This window comes from Myotis lucifugus, unplaced genomic scaffold, assembly GCF_000147115.1.
Source record: "Myotis lucifugus unplaced genomic scaffold, Myoluc2.0 scaffold_206, whole genome shotgun sequence".
Lineage (NCBI taxonomy): Eukaryota > Metazoa > Chordata > Mammalia > Chiroptera > Vespertilionidae > Myotis > Myotis lucifugus.
The window spans coordinates 2105744-2117607 of NW_005871254.1; the positions used below are offsets into that span (position 1 = coordinate 2105744).

At 47.6% G+C, this 11864-nt stretch overlaps 1 protein-coding gene across 1 annotated transcript in view; it reads left to right on the forward strand.

The window, feature by feature from the left end:
- The window catches only part of VSTM4 (V-set and transmembrane domain containing 4), a 99239-nt gene extending 87862 nt beyond the window's left edge, over positions 1–11377 (forward strand). The window contains exon 8 of the mRNA XM_006097568.3: positions 10083–11377. Coding sequence (XP_006097630.1) covers positions 10083–10208 — 126 coding nt within the window. The 3' untranslated portion in view covers positions 10209–11377. The remainder of the gene's footprint in view (positions 1–10082) is intronic.
- The last annotated feature ends 487 nt before the right edge of the window (positions 11378–11864 follow it).

Sequence of the window (11864 nt, forward strand, 5' to 3'; positions counted from 1 at the left end):
CTCCCGAGAGCATCATCTATAATAACATTTTCGCTTCCCAAACACGCGCGGCTTAAATCTAGAGACATTCATCTCTCTAACAACTTGCACAGCCTCGGGCCTTTCTGGGCCCGGTCTCTTGGTCACCTCTGGGCACCAAGCCAGGGGCATGTGACTGTCTGTCCTGCCAAATTCATTCTGGAAATACCCTTTGCTAAGCAGCCTGTGACTTCTCCAGACTCAAGAGCGTGCTGTGAATTTGCTCTGCTCAAGATTTCCGAGTGACTTGGTCCAGCCTCAGGTGCCGACAAGCCTGGGTAGGACTTTGAAATCTTCATCTCCACCCGGGACCTCTCTGAGCGCCACATCCTTCTAGTCTATGCAAGTCCCAGAGAACACGGTTACTTATTGGCCATTAATCGCTGGGTAGCCCTGTGAAGGCTGGGTGCAGGTAGGAGTCTGCAGATAGAGCCCAGTTGTGGACTCAGGTACAGATCTCTGAGGCAGCAGTGGGAGGCCGCATGTGGTTCTCTGAGGGCACCTGTGTCTCCAAGGGCAGTGACCGAGGGTCCTGGTCCCTGGCTCGGATTGTTAAGGGAAGTCTGGGCCGCAGTCACCACTGGTGCTGGGCTTGGGGGGCGGCGGTCCCAGCCCTCGGCTCTGAGTGAGCATCTGGGATGAGTTACGCTGCTGGAGCCAGAGGTCCACGTGGAGCACGGAACTCCCCTGGAAGAGACACACGCGTGGACCTGGCGTGTGGCTCCGTGGTCACCTCACAGAACGTCTCCGTTATGCCATCAACACTTCTCAGCTTCGTGCTTCCGCCTGGCCAGCGGGCACCTCTAATCAGAAATCGGTGGGCACCTCACCCCCAGCCTTGCCAAACGGAGCTGCACCCCTATCAGCTGCACTGCTCAGAGGCACCTGTTCCTTCCTTGGAGGCGAAGAACCTGGCGGGAAGCTAGGGGTCACCTGCAGGCATTTCCGTGGATGTCTCTCCTGCTCCCCACTGTCTGCTCCGTCAGCGCCTCCGTGCACCTGCCCTCAGAGGGTCTTCAGTGCTGCAGCCCCGGCCCTCTGCCCCCGACACCACACCAGGCTCCCGGCCTCTGCTGGGGTGGGTCAGCTCCCTTCCCCCTCAGCCCCCTGAGCTGACGCTCACGCCGCCCACAGAGCAGTGCAGGCCCGTTCTGAAAACCCACTTTCCCACGTTTAGGATTTGTGCCAATAAAGCTTTCTCATTGTCTTTGGAAAGTCACCATTTCCCCACTGGGATCTCGGGGATTGTGTCTGCCTGGCTGGCTCGCCTGGGTCCAGACCTTCACAAAGAGCCTTGGTCACATGTAAGAATCCAGACTCCAGCCAGCTGCATGACCTTGAACAGGTCACCTGCCTTTATCCTGATTTCATTTTACTTTTTATTGATTTTAGAGAGGGAGAAAGCAGGGAAGCAGAGAGAGAAAGAGAGAGAGAGAGAGAGAGAGAGAGAGAGAGAGAGAGAGAGAGAGAGGCATTTATTGGTTGCCCACCGCGTGTGCCCTGACCAGGAATCGACCCCACAACCTTCTGGTGCACAGGATGATGCTCAAACCAACTGAGCCACCCTGGCCAGGACAGTTACCTGCCTTCTCAAGCCTGTTGGCTCATCTGTGAAGTGGGCATGACCACTGGGCCCGCCCCACAAGGCCGGTGTGAGGGCCGAATGAGAGAGTGGAGATTAGTTAACATTTGCTGAGTTCCGATTCTCAACCACCACGCTGCCACCTCCCAAGCCACTTCCGATCGTGTCCTTTGTGCCATTATTTAACCTCTCTGTCTGGGAAAGATGTCTCTTTTGTTCATTTTGATTTACTTTCATTTAACTTGCATCTCAGGGAACTCAATCTCTTCTCTTCATAATATGTTTAAACATAAATAAATATGCCAGTCGGCAGGCCTGTGGAACTCAAAATCAAGTCAAGTTCATATCCAAGACACGCTGATTCCAACAGGCCCGCTAGGGACCACAGCAACCTCTCCCTCCTGAGGGGACCCAGCGAGGGCCCTTCATCAAACGGAGCCTCACTGAGCACACAGCCCCTCAGTGCCAGATTCTCCGTGTCCTCACATGATGAGGAACGTTGTTTTTACCAGGTACTACTCTGCTGAATAAAGAATGAGCACTTATCTTTGAGGGGAGAGGAAGTCTGCTGGGTACTATGTAATTCTCTCCTGGGTAAATGGATTCCTGATAGTGCAGCTCCAGGAGAACTGCAATCACGTTTTTAACTGCAAGGTGCCGTCAGCATAAGCGTCCATGTCCTGGGTATTGATCTGAGCTGTGATAATGGTGTTACCCACTGAGCTTCTGACATCGGAGAACTTGCTGGGGCTGCAATTGCATTTTTCTTTTATTCCTGCAACTTAATTCCACCTGCGCAGTCAACTGTGATCCCTATGAAAAAGGGTGGTTTTGCTGGAGTCTGCACAGAATTTGAAATCTCTCTCCTGGTCTGAATGTTAATCTTTGGCTTGAATCCTGGAAACACATCTACAAAATGAAATACTCAAAATTAACAATGAGGGGCTTGAAGACTGGACGCTTCCGGAGGTGCATGGCTCCTGAATCTTTGAGTTAACTTCCTACTTTTAGTCCCATGAAGTCAGTTCTCCGTGTAGACGCCCTTCCCATTCCCTAGAACTGGGGAAAGAGCTCACAGTAGAGGCAGAGGCCCAGCTTGCAGGCTTCCATCTGCTGCTGCCTCCCTCAGCACCCAGGGCAGGTGACGGGAGATGGGAGACATGCCTTCCAGACCCTGACACTTGTGAAGGGAGGCCTCACTGAGTTAGAAAGGACTCTGTGATCATATTCCTGATCCTTCTGAGGGGGTGCTGTGCCGGGGGCGGGGGGGGGGGACCGAATGTGGTGGTGTCAGTGAGCACTGGAGTGCACATCTGGGATCAGTGAGGTCTTAAGCAAAGACCACTAGAACCTACTAGAACAGCCAAAGAAGAAATACTACACACCACGTGTGCACAAGTAATAGAGCGAATGAAACTCTCAGGCCTGCTGGCAGGAGGGGAGAATGGCGCATTCCTGGACAAGCACTTTGGCAGGCTCTTGTAGAGTTAAGCATATACTGTTCACCTCACCCAGCAAACCCACTATGGTGTTTACTCTGAGTAGTAAAAACGCCTTTCGAAAACCTACACGTGAATATTTATAGCAACTCTGTTCACAACTGCCAAAAACTTGAAACAGCCAAATGCCCTCAGCATGTGAATGGATAAGCAGACTGCAGTGCATGGCACACCACAGAGTCCTCCTAACAATCAAAAGGAAGAGACCATGAATATATGCAACACTTCGGATGAATTGAGGGAATTATACTGAGAGAAAAAAGCCAGTTTCAAAAGGTTACACACGGTATGAGTCCTTTCACATGACATCCTCTAAGAGACAAGACCGCAGTGACAGGAAACAGGTGGGGGTCCCAGGGCAGAGCTGGAGGGAAGACGTGACCACGGGTGGCGTGGGGGTGATGGAACTGCCGTGTGCCCTGTCACGGGGATGGCACTCATCTGTACGTGTATTAAAGTGCAGACACTGTCCACCTAAAAACACTTTCACTGCATGTCATTTAAGGAAATTAAATTGAAAATTTGTGAAAAGTCCCCTTTGTGCCACTGGAAGACGTAGCGGGAGGCACCGCCAGTAGAAGTGCAGTCTTAGGGCCGGGTGCCCAGCGCCAAACCCCGCCGTGGGGGCAGCGCAGCGAGGGTGGGAGCTGTGGGCTGGGGTTCTACCTGCGAGGGCTCCAGGACCTCTCTGGTCTTGCTCCCCAGTGAACATGGGGTGAATGCATCAGTCCTTCCCCCCCCCCCCGCCTCCCGCCGGTGTCCACACCAGATGCGCTGAGAGCTGTGTGCCCACCCTGAGCAGGGAGTCCCTCTATGCCCTCTCCTTCCCTTCTCTCTAATGCGTCAGTTTGCTCAGGCTCCACAGCAAAGTACCACCGACTGGGCAGCTGAAGTGACAGAAATTCACTCCTCAGAGTCCTGGGGGCCAGGCACCTGAGACCCAGGGGTTAGAGGGTTATTTTCTGACCCTTCGCCGTGGCGTGTGGATGGCTGCCCTCTCCTGTGTCGTCACGTGGTCTTCCTGCTGTATGTCTCTGTGTCCTCATGTCCTTTTCTTACACGGGCATCAGTCATGTTAGATTAGGGCCCACTCCAACGACCGCACTTTACCTAATTACCTACTTAAAACCCGTCTCCAGATGCAGTCATATTCCGAGGTGCCGGGGGTTAGGGTTTCCTCATATGAATTTTGCAGGAACACAATTCAGCCCATACAGCTAATTTTCTAGAATCTCTTTCTTATCTGTCAAAATGTATCCAGGGCTATTTAGTTTAGGTAGCTCTTTGTAACTCATAAATAATTCAGAACACAGACAAATGGATAATATTTTAACCGATTCTCTAGTGAGAAGGCGATGACGCCAAAGCATTTATTCAACATCTTCTCTAAGGTCAGCATTGCATCCATCATCTCATTTAAATCCTCACTTACATCAACAAGGTGCATCTCTGAAGGCCTGTGATGGGACTGGTCCAACGTCACCCAGCTGACATTTGTATCGAGGTCCAAGTTCCTCTTGTACCTGCGCTCTGTGGTCAGCTACAGATCGACGCCTCGGGGCCTCTCTGCTCACCTCCTCTTCGTGGACACTTCCACGGAGCTGAGAGGTCGAAGACCTTTCTTTTCTCCTGCCCTCCTTTGACGCTTCTCCAGGCGTCTATATCTGAACCGCATCCCCTCTTGCTCATGGAATCCCCCTGCAGACTATGGAGCAGGTTCTACCTGGCCTGGAGGAAATGTGTGAAAAGTGAGGTTAAAGATACATTAAACAGTGGGGTTTAGAACATACAAGATACCAGGCAGTGGAAGACAAATACTGGGCCTCTATTGGAGGGACAGAAAGGGAAGCCGACCAGGAGTCTCTGGCTGGTAAAAAGGAAAAGAGTAAAGCCACACAGTCCTGGGAAAGAGGAAACGACCCCGCTTCTCACAGGCTCAGAAAGTTCTAGGCTTTTTCTAAGGGACCCCACCTGGGTGTCCAGCAGTTGGTCCACATCAGCTGTCTGAGCCTCCCCGGCCAGTAAAGATGACAACATTGGGCACGAGTGTCAGGCTCAGGCCTGAGGCCTGGAAACCCTGCTTCCAGCACTTTCCTTGGTGTCTCAGGACCTAGAGCCAGTTGAAGAGCATTTCAGTTTGTAGTCTGCATGCCAAGGGCCCGTACACTGTACTTCCTGCACCCCCGAGCAGAGGAGGCTCAGAGGGAGTTGTTCTGAGGGCCAGCGGATGTCAGGGAACATCTTGATTCATCTTCTGAGACCCCTTGCCTCAGGCACTAGGAGTGACTCCTTAGCTTAAACCCAGGGCCGGCTCGCATTGACATGGTTGCGGTCGTCACTGCGTACCAGCAGGGCTCTGCGGCAGGTCCTCCCCGTGGTCCGCCCATGCAGCTACTGTACCTTACATCTGCGCCTGCGCCTGGGTTTATCGCCATCCCTAGCGTCCTCCCCAGTCCTACTGATAGGCTGAGCCTTTTCTCTGAGCTACGTCTCAATGCGCCTGACCCTCCACTAAACCCTGGGTGCAAAGGAAGGTAGCATGGTGACCCACTGGCCCCCTTTCCCTGGCCTTTGGGAGTTTATTTCCAGTGAAGCACGCTGGGAAATGTAATTAGCACATGGTTGATTGTGCCAGCCGAGAGTGCGTGCCAGAAACGCAAGAGGTTCTTGAAGGGTGCCAAGGACTGACATCATGCATCTTCTGTTGGAAACTATACACTTTACAATTTGGAGGCTCCTGTGCACTGCCTCATATCTTCAATCAAATTATTATATCCTAGAAATATGCATAAGGGAAATGATTCGACACACTATGGGGGCGGGGGTTGGTGCTTGTAGCGGTAATTGAAGTACCTTTCCACTTATGAAAGTACTAATTTTATTTGTTTTTATTGCTTTTCTAGATGCAATTATTTATTTAGTGTGCTTTGGCTTTATTAGATTATGTTTACTATAGGAACATCATGAAAATGTATGAATACAACACACCAGCCACGCCAGCCTGGCGACCTGCATTGAGAGAGCTAGTGTTATTTTTCATATCCAAACGTAATGGGATAACTTAAGAATAAACAGATAATCTACACTAGAAAACAATGCGATTTTACGGGAATGCAATAAAACACCTGGACAATATGATTTCATAAATCCTGGCTCTAAAATTTACATGAGTTGGGTTTTGAGTGCTTATCTGAGGACACATGGCATTTCTAAATGGAACCATAATGGGAAATGCAATTAAACCAACGGCAGGACGGGGCGGGCTTTTTGTTGGCTGGTGAGATATGATGACTGAGAAGCAATGTAGAGTTTGGGTGTCAGAAGATAAGCAGGGGGCTCTCATCCCTGTAAATGCCCTTAACTTGGAATTGTCAGTGTGGCCAGTCTGTGGAGGTGGCTTGGCAGTCGGCCCCGACGGGGCAGCTACAAGTTCTGCCGTATTCTCTTCTGCTCCCTGTCCTTGTTATGATGTTTCACTCAAAAGAAAAGGGGCTTTCTGCTTTGGGCATGCTTTTAAGAAACTTAAAAGAATGGTTCATTTGCTCTGAATTTTTGTGAGATAACCAAGATATAAGCACAAAGGAGCAGAAATCAAAACAAAACAACAGCACAACGAAAGCCAAAAGAACAAAACGCAGCAACGTGGCTGCGTATGGGAAATCAGGTGTCTTTTATGACTGTAAATTAGCCAATGCCTTTTATTTTTCTAATTATGAATTATAATTATTTAGCACATTGTTTATATGCATGTGCCTACCACAAAGTATGTGATGGACGGAGCCTCCCTGGCCAGAGGGGTCGACGGCACCAGGTCCTGATGTTTCCAGCAGGTTCTGAGGGTTTTCTAAGCATCCTATATAATAAAACCCTAATATGCAAATCAACCAAACAGCAGAACCACCAGTCGCTATGATGCACACTGACTACCAGGGGGCAGATGCTCAATGCAGGAGCTTCCCTTTGGTGGTCAGTGCACTCCCACAGGGGGAGCGCCGCTCAGCCAGAAGCTGGGCTCACAGTTGGTGAGCGCAGCAGCGGTGGTGGGAGCTTCTCCTGCCTCAGCAGCAGTGCTAAGGACCCTCAGGGGATGTCCAACTGCCAGCTTAGGCTCACTGTGAGCCCACTAAACCAGCAGTTGGACATCTCCTAAGGGGTCCCGGACTGGAAGAGGGCACAGGCCGGGTTGAGAAACCCTCCACCCCCAGTGCACGGAAGTCGTGCACCAGGCCTCTAGTATAAGTATATGCACGTCTATTTACTCACACACACATTTACACAAATGGCAGTAAAGCATGTGGTATACATATAGCTCCATCATTCCTTGGAGAGACTGTGGCATATGCTCCATGTAGAATGCACCAGTCTCTGTTGATGCTCATTTAACTGTTTCTGGGTTTTTGCTGCGCCAGTAAACACCCTCACCAACAATGTACAAGAGGACCTATTTCCTTCTATTTCTTGTGGCAATCTTTCTTTAAAATTTATTCAAGTATAGATAACACACAATGTTATATTAGTTTCATGTGTACAGCTAGTGGTCCGACGTTTGTATTCCTGATGATGTGATCCCGCGGTAAGTCCAGTGCCCATCTGTCACAGTGCAGAGCCATTGCGATGTCATCACCGTGTTCCCCGTGTTGTGTTACATCCCGTGACTTGCTTGTTTTATATCTGGAAGTTGTGCTTCCTATTTCCCTTCAGCTGTTTCACCATCTCCCACCCTCCCTCAGGCAACCATCAGTGTGTTCTCCTGAAAGACAAAAACTGAGGTAAAAGTGTGATAGTAAGTCCCAATTCTCTTGTTAGGAGGAAGGCTGGCTCTCCCTTCGCTGTCAGTCATTTGTGTCTCCTCCCCTGTGTGCTCTCTGGTCCTGCCCGTTATTTTTTCTTTGTTGAATTGTAAAGCCCTTTGATATGAGTTACAAATATTTTCCTCATTTTTTCAATTGTCCTTTGACTTTATTTAGAGACTATGTTGCCATATATAGCATGGAAATGTCCTTATCTTTTCTCTATCACTTCCAAATTTTGTATCATACTTTGAAATACACTTCACATGCTGAAATTATTTTTAATGTTTTCACACATTCTTCTAGCACTTTTGTGAGTTTATTTTCCACATTAAAATGTTAAATTCATCTGGAACTTCTCTGGTATAAAGACTGATACAGGGATATAATATATTTTTCAAATGGCTACCCAAGTATCCTGCCACCATTTATTGAAAAATAATATTTGGGTTAACTTCTGGATTTTCTCATCAGTTCCATTTGTCTATTCATTTGCCAGCACCACAGTATTTTACTGATTGCAGTTTATACTTCTAAAATCATTGGAATTGGATCACCAAATATTTATTTCAATGATGTTCCTTAAACATGGTAAATATATGCATATTTATGCCTATTTTATTCAAAATTCATTTTTAAAAAGGTCATTAAATTTTATTAGATGATTTTCCAGTATCTATAAAGATAACAAAATGGTTTTTCATCTATTACTATTGTAAATTATAGTAATAGATTTTGCATTCCTGAAAGAAAATCAACTTAACATGATTATCTAACTTTTAATATACTTCTTCATTCTCACTGAGTAAATTTGATTTAAAATTTATATTAATAAATGAGATTGTTCTAAAATATGAATTTTTTAATTTTTTATGCACTGGATAATTTTAATTATATTGGAATTATCTGTTCCTTAAAGGAAGTTTTTTCTTAGAAATTCTCATATAAAACTGCCTGTTTGTGAGAGAGAGCTTTTGACAATATTTTTTCTTTCTCCTTTTCCCTCCTTTATGCTCTCTTCCTTTTTTCACTTTCTTTTATTTTGTTGATGATAATTAGTACATTCATATTTGTTAGAGTTTAATGCTTCTAATTTATATTTTTCTGGGACATTACCCATTTTATCCCGTATTTCCAATTTTTTGCAGTAAGTTGAGCAAAGTAGTTTTTTAATTTCAAAATGTTTCTTTATTTACATTATATTCACTTTCTTATTTCCTATTTTATTCATTTGTTTTTTCCTTTTTATATATTTTCCGTTTATTTTTATTTATTTATTTTTAATATATTTTTATTGATTTCAGAGAGGAAGGGAAAGGGAGAGAAGAGAGATAGAAACATCAGTGATGAGAGAGAATCATTGATCGGCTGCTTCCTGCATGCCCGCCACTGGGGATCAAGCCCGAAACCCAGGCATGTGCCCTTGACTGAAATCAAACCTGGGACCCTTTAGTCTGCAGGCCAATGCTCTATCCACTGAGCCAAACTGGCTAGGGCTATTTTCAGTTTATTTATTTTATTGTTTTCAAAGCACAAGTTTTTGGATGTTTCTACTAATTCAACTGTCTTTTTGTTTTCTGATTCACACAGCCTGGTTTTAATTTACTGGTTCTTTGCTTTTATTTAATTTATTTTGTTCTTTTTCTAACTTCTTCAGTTGGATGCTTCATCCATTTAATTCATATTGCTTAATATAAATATTTAAGTCTGATTTTTCACTGAGTACTGTATTTTTTTAGGTTCTGGCAAGTATTATTTTATTTATCATTATTTCCCAGACATTCTGAAACTTTAGTTTCATATGGGTCAAGTCATTTCAGAGAATTTCTAGATGGTAGCATTCTAGTTTTGCTATTAATTTCTAAGATTTTTGTTTCTGTCTTTTTTCCTTTGGATCAGAGACTGTTAGTGACATTGTTTTTACTTTTCAGAATTAAAGTTTACTTTGGCTTCCTGTTTAATTAATTTTTGCCAGTGTTCTATGTTGACTTGAATTAAATCATCGTGTCTCTGCAGGGCACAGTGGTCTGTGCCTGACGATAAGATGTGTGTATTACTTTATTCAGGTTCTATATGTCCTTGTAAATTTGTGTGCACTTGTTCCCCTTTGAATGCAATGAGAATGTGTGCCTGTGAATGAGCATGCGTGGAGCCCACGGTGTTCACAGCAAGGCTGTGTGTTGTGTCTTTCAGCCGCGGATCGCCGAGGAGAACCTGACCTACGCGGAGCTGGAGCTGACCAAGCCCCCGCGGACGGCCAAGGGCATCCCCACCAGCACTGTCTATGCCCAGATCCTCTTCCAGGAGAACACGCTGTAGCCCATCCTCTTCCGTGGTCCTGTTCAACTCTGCCACCCAGTTATTTATGAACCCCTGGAAGCGAAGTCCTTGTTTTTGCATTTTCACTTGTGCCTTCTGTGAGGTGGGGATCCCTCTCTTAGGGCGTTCCGGTGCCTTTAGAGGTGCCGGGCTCCTCCCCTCAAGAGTGGGGCCTTGGTCCGTGGACAAGTCTTCTGGGACAGTGTTTTCTGGGTATCCAAGGAGATGCTCTGCTGAGCCAACCCCTTCCCAGTTTCAGCTTCTTCCTCTGGATTTTAATTTTTACATCTTAATATTAATCTTTTATCTTCCTGTGTCTGTGATATTAAGCTCGTGGTATATAGTATAGCTAGAGGAATGCTACTATAGGCCAAGGCGTGAGTGGTAGATACGGACTGATTGGTTTTCAGAAGATCAGACAGCTTTGCCAGGGCCCCCAGAGCAGAGCAAACGGCTTATTGCCCCCAGATACTCCACAGGCGCCCTTGTAAACAGATGCCCTGACCCTGCGATTTAAGGGGAGACAGGCATGTGGTGGGGAAGTCTGAGGTCTAACGGACAATGAACTGTCTCTGAAGCCCCCGCCACAGACAAGCAGAGCCCTGCTACGGGCCCACCCCTGCGGCAGCATGGACCAGCCCCACACAGAAACAGGCATCCTCCAAGAAGGCCTTACCCTTTTCCAGAGGAGCAGGGGCTGCTATCCTGACACCGAGGAAGCGGCCTCTGGGAACTGGGCCTAGGCCACCACTCCAACTGGATGTCTACTCCCTGGAGCGCGGTGTAGCCAGGCCCCCAGGGTGGAGCTTCGCAGAGCAAGTCCAGGGAGGAGGGCATGTGGCTAGACAGTGCTCACGTGTCTAGGGAGCGTGGGAAGTGCACGCCCTGGGAAGGTGGTCCAAAGGACCCTACTGTGCAAAGGGCCTTGCCCTCCTGAACCTGCGTGCACTTCCTGGTGGGTTTGGGTGGGGGTCCGGCAGGATCGTGTGGCGTAGTTGCCCAGGGCCTCACTGAAGAAGACTCGTTCTCACAAGGACCATCCTGCCAACCGTGTGGTTAAGGACACTGCTTTCTGCGTGAGTGCGGTCTGGGTTACTATTGCCCATGACAGACATTGTTTGGTTACGTATGGACCATGTACCTGTGATAAATTACATACTTTAAACACAGTCTTGAGTGTGAGCAGTGCCCCTTGTGCAACCACGTGAATTTCACTTGGTCAAGTGTCTTATCCTCTAATCGTCTCAGACTCATGTTATCTAATAAAAGAGAAACATGCAAATTGACCGTACCTCCGCTACACCCACAAGCCATACCCACAAGCCAAGCCCACAAGCCAATCAGGAGCGAGTATGCAAATAAACCCAACCAAGATGACGGCGGCCATGGAGCTGAAGCAAACAGGAGGCTTGGGTTGCTCCCGGTGATGGAGGAAGCCAAGCTTCCCATCTGCCCTGGCCGGCTGTGGGCTCCACTCAAGGCTACAAAGTTTCAATTATAGAAGATAAATAAATCCCAGATACCTGCTTCCAGCCGCTGTGGCCTCTGCTCAAGGAGGGGCTTGGAGGCTGGGTTGCCCAGGGCCGTGGCCAGCTGGCAAACAGCTCTCAGCCCCTCACCCAGGCTGGCCACACCCCCCAGCGGGGACCCCCACCC